The sequence below is a fragment of the Schistocerca nitens genome, chromosome 4, assembly GCF_023898315.1.
Source record: "Schistocerca nitens isolate TAMUIC-IGC-003100 chromosome 4, iqSchNite1.1, whole genome shotgun sequence".
In the NCBI taxonomy this organism is placed as follows: Eukaryota; Metazoa; Arthropoda; class Insecta; order Orthoptera; family Acrididae; genus Schistocerca; species Schistocerca nitens.
This window is the reverse complement of record NC_064617.1, coordinates 736,224,781-736,242,801: the sequence shown is the minus strand read 5'-3', so window position 1 is coordinate 736,242,801 and position 18,021 is coordinate 736,224,781. Positions and strand designations below refer to the sequence as shown.

The window sequence follows — 18,021 nt, the reverse complement described above, 5'->3', positions numbered from 1 at the left end:
CGTTCTCTGTTCATTGGCTGACTGTGTTTTGTGAAGTCAGATGCGCAGAACGAACCTAAATTCGGCCGCCGTCATAAATGACGCGCACCTTAAAAACGAATATATCTATGTATATTACTTACAGTCGATGTTTAGTTCTTTTTAGCTTAAGGCCTCCATAAATAATCAAACAGTTTATCACACTGTACTATGTTTGCCAAACATCTGACAGGGTATGGTGCTGTTTGGTGTGCGTCAAGCATAGATCATGTGTGCAAGAAACATTTGGAAAAATGCTCGTTTTACAAGTCCCACAAACGTAATGTCATTTCGACGACAACATTATCGGCTATCGACTTTGCGACAAAGGAGAATATGAATATTTGAAAATAAAGAGACAAATAGTTCTGAGAAAAAAATTTAAGTTTTATTGCAACTCGTTTAAGCTACAGCATTTAAAACGGTATTCTTAGGCTCCAGCCTCAACACAGTCGGAAAACGCCAGATATTTGGAAATAAAGAGCCAAATATTAGTAAAAAGGCAGAAAATGAATTTTATTGCTGCTTGTTTTAGTTGCATCAGTGCCTAACCATGCCCTAGGAAAACGCCACACATTCGTACATAAACAGTTAAACATTTGTGGTTCAGAAGAATATGAATGTTAATGCTCCTCATTTCACTTGCAGCAATTTAATATGTCCTCTTAGATTCCAGCCTAACCACACACTCAAAAGGCGGCGCATATGTGGAAATAAAGACCCATATGTTTGTGAGAAGGAAGAATATGTATTTTGTTATTGTTCGTTTCAGTCGCAGGAATTTAAGATTTCCTTGTAGATTCTTGCCTAACCACACAATTGGAACTCGCTAAATATTTATGTCATCCTTCGTGCTCGGACCACACAAAGTAAATAACAACCAGTATTGTAGAATACATTTATTACTTTCAGCAGAAAGTAATAGAACATGTTAATAACACTGAAAAAATTGCATGTAATGGGATGCGAACAACAACATCCGATTTCAGCAACCACGACGTTATTCATTACACTAGCACTTAACCATGCGACGTCTGGTCATGATCATTATATTCTGTCTTGAAGGCTTGTATCGTTGATGGCTTATGTAGTGACATTTAAAGATAATGGTGATGCGTTTGTGATAAATTTTCAGTGATCAGCCATAATGAGAAGGCATACTACAAATTGTAAAATAAGTGTTTTATTCTTAATATGTAAATTGTTGACGATAATAATTCTCTCCTAAGAGAGCACTCTTATATGAAGGCACTGGCCATCGATAAATCATTACGTGACATTTTATTACATAAATAATTATAAGAAATCATTCCAAGAATGACGTGTTTCTGTGAATCTTTGGAACGCGTATGCAACCTTCTGAGAGGCCAGTATCGAATGCCAACATCAGTCGATAGCCAATCATGCGGTTGTCGGAAACGAGAGTCCCGAAATTTTGATTGAAGAAAAGTTTGGCAATAGGGCGGACGTTGTTTCTGTCGATATTTCGTGAAAATTGTTTTATTATAATTTATCTCACTGTATCGTGAGTCTCAACTGTGGAAATTACTATCAAGGATAAAAAGAAAAAGCACTGACCAATACCAAAATGTTAGAGGTCTCATCTTTTCCAGCCATATATTACGGAGGATGAGGTTCTGAACAAAATATTTCGTGCATAACATGCATGCAATGAAATTAAAGAAACTGAAGTTCTCCGATTCTTTCACAGGCGATGTGGTATATATTTTAATAAACTGTCATTGGAGAATAGATGAGGGTAAATTTTCAGTGTGAGGGAGATGTAGCTCTAAACAAGTTATTAAACGCTTTACTGTCCATCTGCAGAAACTGGTGCAATCACGCGGTTTTAAGTGTAACATTTCCATTAACAGGTTCATGTTCATACTTCTTTCTCTTAAACCTTTCCCTGGAGTAACATCTTTTTTCTTCCTCTTCTTTACACGCAGTGGCAGAGTCGGTGTTAAGAAACTCTTTACATGCATTTGTAGTCATTCCTACCAGTGCCAAAATAAGCATACATGAAAAGTGTCTGCTTCAAAACTCAGATTCAATTGATGATCATTTTTTCTACGTGTAAGGGGTTTGTTCCGCACCTCCATGGCTACATAAGAACGATTTTGATCGACAAGTTTACTCTTTTACTAGTGCCTTAACATGTTTGCAAAAGTTCCATTGTCCGCTCGAAAAAAGTTGATGTAATCGTCGGTTTATGAGAGTAATATTTCCCTTAGCCGATTTTCATGGGGGAATTTCTCATTTTAAGCGATTCCCTGGACCAGCAGCTTATTTTCTTCTTTCAACACAGTGCCAAAGTCAGTGCCATGACAACTTTGTTTGCATTTGTGGCCATTCTCGCCACTGACAATATTATACATGTAAGGGTTTGTATGGGCTTTGGCTAGGAAAGAGCGCATTTGAAACATGTTTGCTCGTTCACAGGGGCTTTTATGTCTATGTTTCTTGGCTGTGATAGTTTGCCTTTCCTCCCAGTTTCATTTAACAGTTTATTTCTGTGCGATACAGCTATCTGAAAACATAAAATTAAGCTAAAGCGTTTAATCCTGCAATCCTGAGGGCATTAGTCTGGATTTCGCCATAGTCACTGTTCTACTGCAGTCATACTTTCTTATTTAAAACCAAAAAAAGTCACAAGATAGTATCGATTACCTGGGCTACGCTACTGAGAGAAAAAAAAAAAATCTAGCACCGCTAAGTACTATATGACGTCGGTAATACGCTATTCTGCCCTCTCACGGAGATCCGGACTAGAACCATCCTAAAATCGTGGTCAGTGGCGTTGCAGGTGTCCTCATTTTGGGGGAAAAAAATAAAGTGCTACCATCTGTTGCGCAATATCACCAGTACTGTTATACTCGGCTTACACAGGGAACTAAGTTCTCTGTATTTATTCATTCACACGGGTTTCATAAACTCCATCATGGAGAAAAGCCATCAGGAACGTAAATGACAGGCAGAAGTTGCTACTGCTGGTGTCTTACGTAAAAATTAGGCTACAATTGTATTTACGGTAGAAACCGTCAGTCTCCGCTTCCCTCCAATGCAGCTTGCATCTACAACTCGTGCAACCAAGACTCAAAACTCTCAGAAGCTAAAAGCGCTCTTACGATAAGCAAATACATGTCACTAAACTACTGCGTGCAAAAACTGTAAAGTTGTAAACCAACAATAAATCTCACTACCAATCTTTCGCAAAAAACGACAGCTGCACCTGAAAGATTACCAGTAGTTCAGAAAAATTTTATACGAACTTATCTTAGTAGCTCATGCTCCCTATGGCATACAGTACAAACAGCGTCTGACCTCAGGACGTGGACGTCAACGTTTCTCAACGTGTGAAGCACACTACTAATCCTCGTGTTCAACGTGCACTATTCTAACCACGATTGCCACGCAACAACGAAAGTAAATTTCGCGGAAAATACTACTCTCAACCAGATGACTCCACTCCGCATGACGTATCCGCGTATAATAAAGCCTTCCTTCGACAAACTCTCCTCAAGAAGTGCTAGTCATCCCAAAGTTTGAAGTTAGATGGCGGGTCCAGAGTTCTTACGCAGACCCAATGGAGATTTGTCAAAGTACTCGATAAAAGCAATGATAAATCCGATATGGAACCCTTTCATACAAGCTTCCAATAATGACTATTTGAGGATGAAAATTTTTAATGGAAACTGCAGCACGAGGTTATGAAATATTACAAAATTATTCAAAAAAATACAAATATTTATTTTAGTTTGGGAGTACCTATTATCATATTCCATGGAATTTCGCTTGAGCTAATGGCTAGTTTAAGAGTCTCGAAAGCGTCATCTAATTCCTCGAAAAAGTTGAGCCAGAAAAAATCTTTTCTCAAATGAGATCAAAAATATCTCTCAAAACTTTATCGAATCACAGTGCAATAATCGTGATGGATAGCGATAGTTTGGTAACTCGAATGTATTATATCGAACTGTGCAATCGCTGTCAGCTGTCACAGGCCTTTGAACTTCAGTATTTTGGAGAATGGAGTAGGACAAGTAGAGTGGTTGTGGAAAAGTGTTTACTTTGTGTATTTTTATTGTTTGTTGTGACTATTGTTAGTGCCAAACACAAATAAAAGATGGGGAAAGGATTTAATAATTATATGTGTAAAAAGTTTTTCCATCCCGCCTCTCGAGATAACTTAAAGAGAGTAAGCGTTTTATGATACTTCACTAACAATTTCGTTTATCGGAAACTGAGTTATACCACAAATAGTATGTTATTCTTGACAACCTCTTGCGTTCCGTAGAAGAATTTATATCATTGTAATGTGTAAAATGTGGCGGATATAAATTAGTAACTCACATTTGTATATTTTTAAAAAAGGTTTAGAGATGGTCAGCATGCAGTGATGTGAATATAAATCCACTCGTTCAACATCATAACGATTTATCATGAAGAGTTTCTATGGAACATGAAACCAAATTATCTGCATCTTAGAAATTCTTTATTTAGAAATGCAGATACAGTGTCACAGTTTTGTTTGCATGAAGTTAAAGCATTATACCACATTTGACTGCTTTTGTATTCATTACCATTTTAAGTATATTACAAAACAGAAAATATCAAAAGATAATGTAAAAGTCATTGCATAGTTGCACCTTGTTACTGCCCTCATTTAATCCAGCCAATAATTTCCAACAAGCATCTGGCTCAATATGTAACCACCTATAACACTGTCATTTCGGTATATTGCTTATAGAATTGACACATGTACCTAAATTATTGCTTCAAAAGATGTAACTTTATAATTACAGGTATGGATGGCTGAACAGAAAGCTGATTCTTATAAGAAAAAGCAAGAAGAACTTAGAGTACAATATGAAAAGGAGCAAGATTTGTACACCAACAAGTAAGAATATGTAATTTACATGTAATAACAGTGTAACGCTTTTTATTGTCACAAGTAAATCTGTTCTGGCCTATTGTTAGTATGTATTCATTACATTCCAATTTACATGTTTATTTTAACACAGCAAGTACAAGAATGTCTGCCCAGTGTATCGGGGTATTTGCCCTTTCGCAGAAGGAAAAGCATGCCATGTAAAGTTGTAGCAAGATTAGAGAGAAAAAACTGCTGGGACCTACAGGTTGAAGAAATGTGTACTGTCTTGCTTGTCTCTTGTCTGCACTGGTTTTATGTTGTTTATATTTAATATTATGTCACACAAAAGAGAAAGTTAATAGCTAAAAGGCAATAAAGAGTGCAGATTTTCTGAAGCATTCTTATTCTCCTGGTCACAATTTATGAGTTTTTCTAAGTGGGTAGGGTGTCAAACTGACTGACTGGGGGTAGGAGAGGAACCACAAGATATTTTAATTTCCACTGTCCTGATGGCTTCAATTACAAAATATATACATTTGAATTCCACATAGCAAAATACAGTGACATGCCATAGAAGACTCCTGTGGGAAGAGGCATGGAACAGCACTTTGGCACACTTACAAGAAAATACCGTATATTACATTTCCTCGAACATGCATGTTCATACACCAAACTCTTCAGAAAAATGTGCACTACAAAATCAACACATTTTGAAAAATCGTTTTTTTTTACATTTTCTAAAATATCGTAGCTCTGGGGTTGTATACCTGTGGGAGAACTTCAATGAATATTTAACATGCAGTCACTGAGAGCCCACATCATTCCATATATGATCATAATTTATTCTCTCATCATGTCTACATGCAGACTGAAGTCCAAACCAGCTGTTCTGATAGTATTAAAATATATTGCCAAGTATTATGGTCCAGAGGTAGCGCCTTTGACTAGTGATCAAAACATCGTCAGTCCTCGGTTTGAGCTGCACCACAACCTAAATTTTAAATAAAAACCATCAGCAATGGCGGACAAAGACTTCCGGCATAAGATGTCGCCCCCAATTCAGCCAATGGCCTTGTCAAAGGGGGTGGGGGAGCAGACAAGAGTTCAGGGTACACTCTTGCCTGTGGGATGGGAAACCACCCTGAAAGGCAGGAAGTCAGCACTGATCAACAGCAGGAGGATGCAGATGGCAATGGAAACCACTGCATTAAAGACACATAATGTGTACTCATACCATGTGGTGGCCTATAATAGAAGAAGTGTCATGATGCTCTCTCCATCGGCAAAAGATTCTGGAATAGTCCCCCATTCGGATCTCTGGGAGGATACTGCCATGGGGAAGGTGACCATGAGAAAAAGAATGAAGCTTCTGTTGGTTGACTTATAAAAAATAATCTCTATGTCCCATCCCGTGTACACGTCTTATTGCTCTTTTCTGTAGTAGTAGTGTTCTTTTTAAATGCACATCAGCTGCACAGCCCCATAGCTCAATTCCGTAATTGAGAAAGGGGTAAAGTGTTCCATAATATACTAATTTCAGTGCTTGGCTAGAAGCTATCTTTGCGAGCTGGCTGAGGAGATATATGGCACTACTGACTTTTCCGCATACACAATTAATGTGGCATGTCCACCGCAAATTTTCATCAACATACACACCCAGGAATTTACAGTTACCATTTTCTGTTGCAGAGATATTACACACACTATTCATACTGTTGTGGCAAGAACTGCCTGTTTTAAATGTCAGTACTTGAGATTTTGTGACATTCACCTTGAGTCCCTGATCATTGAAGTATTTTGTTACTTCTATTACATCACTACCAGCAAGAGATTCTAGCTCATTAGATTCACTCCCATAGAATAAGATTGACGTGTCATCTGCATAGCTTACAATATGGGAGTTAATGGGTTGTGCAATGTTGTTAATATATATAAGGAAGAGAAAGGATCCAATGATTGAGCCCTGTGGTACACCTTGTAATACAGGTTCGCTGGTGGACTGGGAGTTCATGATTTTCTTATCTAGTTTGTATGACAATTTAGTGCTTTGCTTACGATTCAACAGGTACATGGTTAGAAGATTCATGGCTTGATCCCCAATACTGTAAGATTTTAGCTTTTTTAGAACTACCCTATGATTTACCGTATCAAATGCTCTTGTCAGGTCCAAAAATATACTGGCAGTCTGCATCTTCTGGTCCAACAGACAGTAAACTTCATGGATGAATTGTGTAACTGCTGTGGTTGTACTTAGCTCTTTTCTGAAACCATGCTGTGAATCTACAAGCAGTTTATGTTTTGTGAAAAAGACACTTAGCTGAGAAAGTGGGAATTAATGATATTGGTCTATAGTTGGAAACATCTTCCTTACTTCACTTTTTATACACTGGTTTCACTACACTCATTTTCAGAACTGTTGGATACATGTTTTCTCTAATGCTGCAATTAATCAGGTGAGCAAGAGGTTTAGATTTGTTTTAAGCACGCTTTAGTAATAGCACTGGATACACCATCCCATTCAGACGAAAATTTTTTCTTTAGCATGTATATTGCCCTGTGAACCTCTTGCTCATTCACTTCCACAAATTCAAATTCAGTACACTGGGTGAGATGGCATTGGGTTGATTGTTCACCAGAAATGTAATTTTGGGACTATTCCAGAATCTTTTGCCGATGGAGAGAGCATCATGACACTTCAATTATAGGCCACCACATGGTATGAGTACCTTTTTGGTATTTGTAAATCGGCTTCCAAGATGCTTTGCTTATGTTGTCAGACTTTTTTATTGTTTTGCTGGTAATCTGCTACCTTAGGTTAACAATTTCAGTTTTAGAAGTTTGCTTGGCCCTATTGTATTTTTCCTTGAAAACCTGCATAGTAGTAACTTTATAAAGCTGGTTTAGATCATGTGCTTGCTGCCTGAGCCTAATCAGATTTGTTGGGAGTTTTAGTCTAGGATTACTTCCATTTTGACAGTGTTTAACTACCTTCTGGATTTCTCTGAGTGGACAACTATATTCATAATGTTGCAGTAGTATTGAGTAGAATTCCTTCCATTTCTTATCCGACCCTTTTACCTGGTACACAGACTCCCATTTCTCATTCATTAGTTTGTCTTTAAGAGCATTAATATTTGAGGAATTCAGCATTCGTTTCTGTAGCACAATTTTTGGTATTTTAGGCACAACTGAATTTTTGTATTCTATCACCTGACAGAAGTGGTCAGAATAAGGAAAATCTAGGTTACTGTAATTTACCTTATCTATAACATCTTTGTTGATTATAGCATAATCTATTCTAGTGGAACATGTGTCCGTCACTCTGGTGTCAGAGTTCACTATATTTACAAGATTGAGGTCAGTACATCACTGAGTTTCAAGTTTACTATACTATTTGAGTTTGCATCTATATTAAAGTCACCTAATAAAGTAAGGTCATTAGAATCGGCCTGACCAACAACACTACTGAGTTTATCCATAAACAGCATTACATCAGCTTTTGGTGGCCTATATACTCCAATCGCTTTTTGCTTTGGTAACTTAAGATCATTACTGTGGACTACAATACCTGTCATTTCTGTTGATCCTTCTTTGGTGTGGTGTTCCAGAAAGGAATTTTTTTAGCTTCTATATCCTTATTAACATAAACTGCCACACCACGACTATTTGCTAGTGTATAACTTTCTAATCTATAATATAGTATATGTGGCGAGTGTTCCTCTATGAATATTTGTAGAATGTCTAGTTTGTTTCAGAGATATTGCAAATTTAAGTGCATTAACTTTAAGGGTGTTGTCCCTTCTTGTTTATTTACCATCTTGCACGAATCAAAGTTGTTTGAGTTACACTTTTTACGGCATTTTGCATACAATGATTTTTGAGAACTGACCTGCAATGACTGATCACTTATTTCACAGCCTGGCTTTTCTTTGCGTGAATGGGACTGTCATATCCTAAATACATCCCTGAAAACTTTTCTTATAATCCTTTATTCTAAAAAAGTCTCGTGGTTGTAGTCCAGAGCAGTTGGAGCTTTCTCCACACTGTCTTTCTCTCACAGTTTGCTTATGTGGGAAAGTAGCTTGGCCTTCCCTTTCCTGTTTAAGTGGAATTCGCATTCATCACGACTCATCTTACTTAAGTCTATCAAATGTACATGGCTAAATTTATCACACCAGTTCTTTAGCTCGGAATTGTAGTGTCGAATCTCTTTGTTTAAACATGACCACAGCGGTAAATCATGTCGCACTGGCACGTTTGTGATGACAATGTTTGTTTGAAATAGTTTTGGTAATATGTTACAGAAGCATCGCAGGTCTGTCTTGCTTTTGTTTTTGTATACGTCGTTGCCGCTGCCAGTAATCACAACGTGAGTGGCTTTGTTCAGTTGACTTTTTTGTGTTGTAATATTCTCCACCACTGCATTTAACATTGCACCAGGCTTGATTTTCGCGAAAACTGAATGCTTTGAAGGCATACAATTTCCCGAAAACGTTTGGATAGACCTTTTCCATGACTGTCGGTATACAGAAAGAACCCTCTGGTGCTTCTTAAGGTTGGCAAGTTCTGTTTTGGTTCTTTAGTGGGAGTTTTGTGATTACTTTCTGGTTCGATTATGATTGTTGTGTTACCACAATCCGCAACTAGTACTGAGAATTTGTTTGATAATGGTATCACTGGGGCTGTACTTACATGTAGTTCTTGCTTGTTTGTTTTTTTTCGGCACACATTTTCTGCTCAGAATGACTATTAACAACGGCATTGTCTTGAGTTAGGCGATAATTCCGATCCACTGCTTTATATTTAGTTTCCAGCTCTTGATATTTCCTCAGAAGTTCTTGATATTTTGTATTGATTGACACCAAATCATCTCTTAACACGCCTATTATTTTTCCTTTTGTCTTTAGCGTGTTCGTTATTTCGTTTTCCGCAGCACTTACGAAGCACTGTTGGCATATCCAGTCATGTTCGTCTTTTATATACACTCCTGGAAATGGAAAAAAGAACACATTGACACCGGTGTGTCAGACCCACCATTCTTGCTCCGGACACTGCGAGAGGGCTGTACAAGCAATGATCACACGCACGGCACAGCGGACACACCAGGAACCGCGGTGTTGGCCGTCGAATGGCGCTAGCTGCGCAGCATTTGTGCACTGCCGCCGTCAGTGTCAGCCAGTTTGCCGTGGCATACGGAGCTCCATCGCAGTCTTTAACACTGGTAGCATGCCGCGACAGCGTGGACGTGAACCGTATGTGCAGTTGACGGACTTTGAGCGAGGGCATATAGTGGGCATGCGGGAGGCCGGGTGGACGTACCGCCGAATTGCTCAACACGTGGGGCGTGAGGTCTCCACAGTACATCGATGTTGTCGCCAGTGGTCGGCGGAAGGTGCACGTGCCCGTCGACCTGGGACCGGACCGCAGCGACGCACGGATGCACGCCAAGACCGTAGGATCCTACGCAGTGCCGTAGGGGACCGCACCGCCACTTCCCAGCAAATTAGGGACACTGTTGCTCCTGGGGTATCGGCGAGGACCATTCGCAACCATCTCCATGAAGCTGGGCTACGGTCCTGCACACCGTTAGGCCGTCTTCCGCTCACGCCCCAACATCGTGCAGCCCGCCTCCAGTGGTGTCGCGACAGGCGTGAATGGAGGGACGAATGGAGGCGTGTCGTCTTCAGCGATGAGAGTCGCTTCTGCCTTGGTGCCAATGATGGTCGTATGCGTGTTTGGCGCCGTGCAGGTGAGCGCCACAATCAGGACTGCATACGACCGAGGCACACAGGGCCAACACCCCGGCATCATGGTGTGGGGAGCGATCTCCTACACTGGCCGTACACCACTGGTGATCGTCGAGGGGACACTGAATAGTGCACGGTACATCCAAACCGTCATCGAACCCATCGTTCTACCATTCCTAGACCGGCAAGGGAACTTGCTGTTCCAACAGGACAATGCACGTCCGCATGTATCCCGTGCCACCCAACGTGCTCTAGAAGGTGTAAGTCAACTACCCTGGCCAGCAAGATCTCCGGATCTGTCCCCCATTGAGCATGTTTGGGACAGGATGAAGCGTCGTCTCACGCGGTCTGCACGTCCAGCATGAACGCTGGTCCAACTGAGGTGCCAGGTGGAAATGGCATGGCAAGCCGTTCCACAGGACTACATCCAGCATCTCTACGATCGTCTCCATGGGAGGATAGCAGCCTGCATTGCTGCGAAAGGTGGATATACACTGTACTAGTGCCGACATTGTGCATGCTCTGTTGCCTGTGTCTATGTGCCTGTGGTTCTGTCAGTGTGATCATGTGATGTATCTGACCCCAGGAATGTGTCAATGAAGTTTCCCCTTCCTGGGACAATGAATTCACGGTGTTCTTATTTCAATTTCCTGGATTGTATTTCAAATTGACTTTGACACATTTATCGGGGTACCAGTACCTGCAGTCGGCACACAGGATACCTCTTTTGACCTTCTTCACGCAAATTTTACAAACTTCACAATCGCTTTTTAAAGAAACTGAGACATCACTAAACAAAAAATGTTCACTCGACGCCATCTTGCCAACATTCTACAAGTCATGACGTGGCATGTGAGTTGTGTGTGTCTCACAATATACCATCTGACTTTTGGAAAAATATCATCCACACAATTCCAAAGATTGTAAGAGCCTACAAGTGTGAGAATTATCACAGTCATTTTAACAGCTCGTGCTCCAAGTTGCTGACAAGAATAATATATAGATGAATGGAAAAGAAAATTGAGAATGTATTAGATGGCGATCAGATTGGCTTTAGGAAAGATAAAGGCACCAGAGAGACAAGTCTGACATTGAGGGTTGTAATGGAAGCAGACTAAAGAAGAATCAAGACATGTTCATTGGATTTGTCAACTTGGAAAAATCATTTGACAATCACAAATGGTGTAAGATATTTGAAATTCTGAGAAAAGTAGGTGTAAGCCACTGTGGAATAAGGGTAATATAAAATATGATCCAGAGCCAAGAGGGAACAATAACAGTGGAAAACCAAGGGTGTGTGCTCAGATTAAAAATGGTGTAAGACAGGGATGTAGTCTTTCAACTCTAGTGTTAAGTCTGTACATTGAAGAAGCAATGACAAAAATAAAAGAAAGGTTCAAGAGTGGAATGAAAATTCTAGGTGAAAGGGCATCAGTGATAAGATTCACTGATAACATCACTATCCTCAGTGTAAATGAAGATGAATTACAGGATTTGCTGACCAAAATGAACAGTGTAATGAATAAAGAATGTGGGTTGAGAGTAAATCGAAGAAAGACAAAGGTAATGAGATGTAGCAGAAATGAGAACAGCGAGAAACTTAACATCAGGATTGATGGTCATGAAGTGGATGAAGTTACAGAATTCTGCCAGCTAAGCAGGAAAATAACTTACGATCGTCAGAGCAAGGAGGACATAAAAACAGAGTAGCGAGGCAAAAAATGGCATTCCTGACCAAGAGAAGTCTACTAGAGTCAAACACAGGGCTTAATTTGAGGAAGAAGTTTCTGAGAATGTGTATTTGGAGCTCAACATTGTATGGTAGTGAAAGATGGACTGTGGAAAAACAGGAAAAGAAGAGAATTGAAGCATTTGAGATGTGGTGCAATAGAAGAATGTTGAAAATTGGGTGTACTGATAACATAAGGAATGAGGAGGTTCTCCGGAATATCGGCGAGGAAAGGAATACATGGAAAATACTGACAAGAAGAAGGGACAGATAGGAGGACATCTGTCAAGACATCACGGAATAACTTCCAGGGTACTAGAGCGAGCTGTAGAGAGTAAAAACGTGGACGTAAACTGAGGCTGGAATACATCCAGCAAATAATTGAGGATGTATGTTGCAGGTGATACTGTGATGAAGAGTTATCAGAGGAGATGAATTCATTGGAGATCGCATCAAACCAGGCAGAAAACTGATAACTCAAAACAATTAACAAAGGTGCTACAGGTTGGATATAGAGGAATGTTCGATACAAGTTGTTGGTTTTGAGCAGTGACAGGAAAAATGTGAGAAATGCTGTAAACAATGTGGCAACTGTAATGTGACATTATTGCAGATTTTTCTTTTCAATCAGGCTAAGCTACAGTTAATTCTGTCACCACAACCCTGTTTTCTCAGTATCACGTTCATTGGTTTCATCACTCACAACCAAACAGTTACCTTCCAGCCTAACCTACACCTTGGGCAAGGCTACAGATCAGTCTGTCATCACACCCAGTCTTTTTTATTTTTATTTATTTAAAACAGTGAATGTATGCATGAAAAGGTGACACGACAGCAGCCATTAACATTACATCGCTGGCCAAAGGCGATGACTCATATTAGACATTCCTCTTGACCTCTACAAGTTTATATTGATAACGTATATCTGTGCGTTATGCATAGATCTCCCTTCATGGCACAAGGAAGAGGGATAATTACATGCTTCATTCCTGAAATATAATAGAATGGCATTAGTTACAATTTTATAACTAACTAAACCAAATACAGAAATGTCACCTGTGTATTACATACAGTGAGGAGTATAAAATCCACATATAAAGCCCCACTTATTTCATCATTGTTGTAGAGTTAAATGAGTAGCATATCGATGGTAAGCAATGAAAACCTTGTAACTCGATTTTGTTAAATTTTTCTGGTGAAGCAAAGCCAGCTTATTAAAAAAATAATATTAAGTGCTACATGTATAACTATATAGTAGAAGCCTAGTTATAGACTAATTAGAGAAATCTATGCACTCTCAAATCCCCCTTTCATGATGGAGTTACTGGTTACTGAAATTGTGCGAATTTTCAGACAGACAGATTGTGTTACGAGGTTTTCATTGCCTACCATCAATATGTATCTGTAAACACCATTAAGCAAACCTCACTCCTTTCCCATATCCTCAATTTCCTCTCCTCAGCTGGACTATTGCACTTGTGTGTGTTGTAACACTGTTTTTAAATAGATAAAAAAAAATCTACTCACCAAGCGGCAGCAGGACAACACACGTATAAAAATAGGTTTTAGGTTTGCAAGCTTTTGAATCCAGTGGCTCCTTCCTCTGGCAGAAGGGTTCAAGGGGAAGGAAGAGGGGTGAAGGAAAAGGACTGGAGACATTTCGGAAAAGGGGTGGAGTTCAGAAAAGTCATCCAGAGCCCCGGGTCAGGGGGGACTTACTGGGTGGTTTCTGTCTGGTAAGTCTTCTCTGTCCTAGGGTTCTGGGTGATATTTCTGAACTCTGTCCCTGTTCCTAAACCTCACCAGTCCTTTCCCTTCACTCCTCTTCCTTCCCCTTCAACCCTTCTGCCAGAGGAAGGAGCCACTGGATCCGAAAGCTTGCATATGTAAAACCTTTTTTATATTTGTGTTGTCTTGCCACCGCGTGGGGAGTACGTTTTTTTTATCCATTCAATTACATTGTATTGTCAAAAATTGATTATTTTCATTGTTATAATGTTGTTTTTATTTATATATTGTTAATATAATTGTACAACACTGATGATGCTACTGAAATTTTGTATGTGGTTTTATGCTACTCATTGTATGTAATATACAGCTGACATTCTTGTTATTAGGTTTATTTGGCTATGGATTTGTGACTAATATTACATGTACTGTAATTCTGGAATGCAGCTGTAATAATGTTTAATCGTTTCTTATTTCTTTAATTACATCTTCTTAGATGAATTGGTGACATTTCATGTTTTGTAACACCAATGTCAAAAAACTGCTGATTTTAGATACATATGAAAAGGCTGATGTACACTTACAGTGTCAGTGGCTCTTGGGTTGTGTACTGATGTTGGCAGTTCGTTCGTGTGGGTTGTAGGCAAATGGATCATACTATCTGGTAGCCAATGAGAATCACTGAATCTTCTTTTGTAAGAAGATATGAATTGATTACATTTGTTCTTGATATGCAGAGCGCCAGAATAACTTTTACTGGTATGATTATTATGAACTGGTGTAGTGCCCACTGCTTCACTTGTGTAGACTGCATTGTCTAGCTAAAGCTGTAGAAGCATGGTGTTTTCCGAATATACTTCCTCCAACAAAGTGATTCTGGTAGCTGGAGTTGAAAGTTTTTGTTAATCCTGCCTTTTTAAATTATTGTGGTGATGTTACCATAGAAATTTGAATTCCCTTATACACATCTATCTATCTATATCCGAATCCTGCTCCAGCTACTGCCGGGTCTGGGTGCTGACGAGTCCTCTCCATTTGGCTCGGTCCTCCCACCACTTTTCTTCCTCCACTTGCTGCCAGGTCACACCTCTCCTTTCAACAGATATTCTCACTCCCATTTTCCACCGTGTTCTTGGGCGCCCTCGAGGTCTTTTCCCATATACACATATTTCTTTATTTCTAATTGAGATAATGAAATATTTTCATGAAAACTTTCATCCCCATTACACCCAACCTTGGGGGTTAAATTTCAAATTTTTGTTGTTTCTATGAGAAACCAAATATAAATTTTCATAGATTTAGTTTTGATAATGCCTTCATAATAAGATACTTTCATAAAACACCTAGGGGTTGAATTTCCAAAACACTAAATCATATTTTTTTGTCTTTTTTTAACAAGAAACCAGATACCAGTTTTCATAGTTCTAGCTTCAAAATTGCCCTAATAACAACTATATCCCTTATTAAATGGTGCCTGTGGCATAAGATCAACACCCTCTCCAAATTTCAGGTTTCTGTTTTTAGCAGTTTGGGCTAGGCAGTGATGAATCAAACAGTCAGCACATTTCCTGTTATATATAATATTTTATAGTTGGTTATGGAGTTTCGTACTAGATGAGCTGACGGACTGACCTGTAGTGTAGCTCGAGGCCTAGATGGAGTTCATAGTGGCAGTTTGGTCATGTATTGGCAAAACTAACACAGTGAATGGAAGAAAATGATAAAACTGGCGAATGGAAGAAAATGGCAAAACTGACAGTTGCAGTTACCTTTTCCCTGTAATGTCATGAAAATGACATGTAATCATATTTCAAGGTTATATAACACTAATATACCCAGCAATGCTTCACAATTGCTTAATAATTATGGGAATTGGATATACACTGCAAATCCCTTCCGGTTTCCTTCTCCCCCTATCTTTGACCATCTCTTTCTTTTTCTTCCTTCCTCTCTCTGCTCATCACCTCCTACCCCATCTCTCTATCCATCCCCCCCCCCCCCCCCCAGCAGTCTCTCTCTCTCTCTCTCTCTCTCTCTCTCTCTCTCTCTCTCTCTCTCTCTCCCCCCCCCCCCCTGTGTGTGTGTGTGTGTGTGTGTGTGTGTGTGTGTGTGTGTGTGTGTTTTTTTTTAAAAAAACGTGTAGCCTGTGTCTGACCAAATGCTCATTACAGTATCATGTACAAATTTGAACTTAATTGGCCACGAGCTTTCAGAGACATGTATATTTATATATTATATAAACTAAACAAATATTTAATCTGTGTCTGTTCAGGTGTTCCTTAGATATTGTGTACAAATTTAAAACAAATCAGTCAAGTTCTTTTTTAGATTTGTGGTAACAAGATTTTTCCTTTATACAGGGTGTTACAAAAAGGTACGGCCAAACTTTCAGGAAACATTCCTCACACACAAATAAAGAAAATATGTTATGTGGACATGTGTCTGGAAACGCTTAATTTCCATGTTAGAGCTCATTTTAGTTTCGTCGTCCACCTACACTCAATGGAGCCCGTTATCACGATTTCATACGGGATACTCTACCTGTGCTGCTAGAACATGTGCCATTACAAGTACGACACAACATGTGGTTCATGAACGATGGAGCATCTGCACATTTAAGTCGAAGTGTTCGTACGCTTCTCAACAACAGATTCGGTGACCGATGGATTGGTAGAGGCGGACCAATTCCACGGCCTCCACGCTCTCCTGACCTCAACCCTCTTGACTTTATTTATGAGGGCATTTGAAAGCTCTTGTCTACGCAACCCCGGTACCAAATGTAGAGACTCCTCGTGCTCGTATTGTGGACGGCTGTGATACAATACGCCATTCTCCAGGGCTGCATCAGCGCATCAAGGATTCCATGCGTCGGAGGGTGGATGCATGTATCCTCGCTAACGGAGCACATTTTGAACATTTCCTGTAACAAAGTGTTTGAAGTCACGCTAATACATTCTGTTGCTGTGCGTTTCCATTCCATGATTAATGTGATTTGAAGAGAAGTAATAAAATGAGCTCTAACATGGAAAGTAAGCGTTTCCGGACACATGTCCACATAAAATATTTTTTTTCTTTGTGTGTGAGGAATGTTTCCTGAAAGTTTGGCCGTACCTTTTTGTAACATCCTGTATATAACATATATTTCTATGTATTATATGTATAATATATGTCCATCCAAATATTCAGTAGAGTAGTGTGTTAAATTTTTAAGTAAATCAGTCGAGAAGTTTTCGATATTTTTGGTAGCAACGTTAAACAATGACTTGTGTTTATACAGAGGTACGTATGATGATGACGACGACGACATCACCACTCATTACACGTGTGAACAGACACAAATAATATGAAGTGTGATTGCAGAAATAATGCGAAACTAATGGGACAACTGTGGGAATTGGGCTTCATTGGCTGGGATGAACTAAATACACGACAAGTGCCTAATATTGAAGACATACTGGAACAAACACTAACACAAAAATCAGTCAAATGAAACCCTCAGGAATCAACAAAACAACAATAACAAACCTGATCAAAAACTGGTATCAGAAATTTCATTTATTCAGTACAGCTCAAAGTAAGTCCATAAACCCAAACATAGCTCCAAAACATAGGACTGAGAATTTCACGTGGCCTGTATAGCTCAAATGGAGTGTATAATGCCATGACTTCAGACATAGCTCCAATAGCCAGTACAGGAAATTTGTATTGACCTATATAGCAGAAACAAAATCCACACTAGCACAAAACCACAGACAACTTGACAAATCCAGTATTTAATAGTTCACTTGACCTATATGTTGTTGTTGTTGTGGTCTTCATTCCTGAGACTGGTTTGATGCAGCTCTCCATGCTACTCTATCTTGTGCAAGCTTCTTCATCTCCCAGTACCTACTGCAACCTACATCCTTCTGAATCTGCTTAGTGTATTG

At 39.4% G+C, this 18,021-nt stretch overlaps 1 protein-coding gene across 1 annotated transcript in view; it reads left to right on the top strand.

The window, feature by feature from the left end:
* Nucleotides 1-4,005: 4,005 nt before the first annotated feature.
* The window catches only part of LOC126252944 (corepressor interacting with RBPJ 1), a 91,181-nt gene continuing 77,165 nt past the window's right edge, over nucleotides 4,006-18,021 (top strand). The window contains exons 1-2 of the mRNA XM_049953953.1: nucleotides 4,006-4,213; nucleotides 4,821-4,915. Coding sequence (XP_049809910.1) covers nucleotides 4,142-4,213; nucleotides 4,821-4,915 — 167 coding nt within the window. The 5' untranslated portion in view covers nucleotides 4,006-4,141. The remainder of the gene's footprint in view (nucleotides 4,214-4,820; nucleotides 4,916-18,021) is intronic.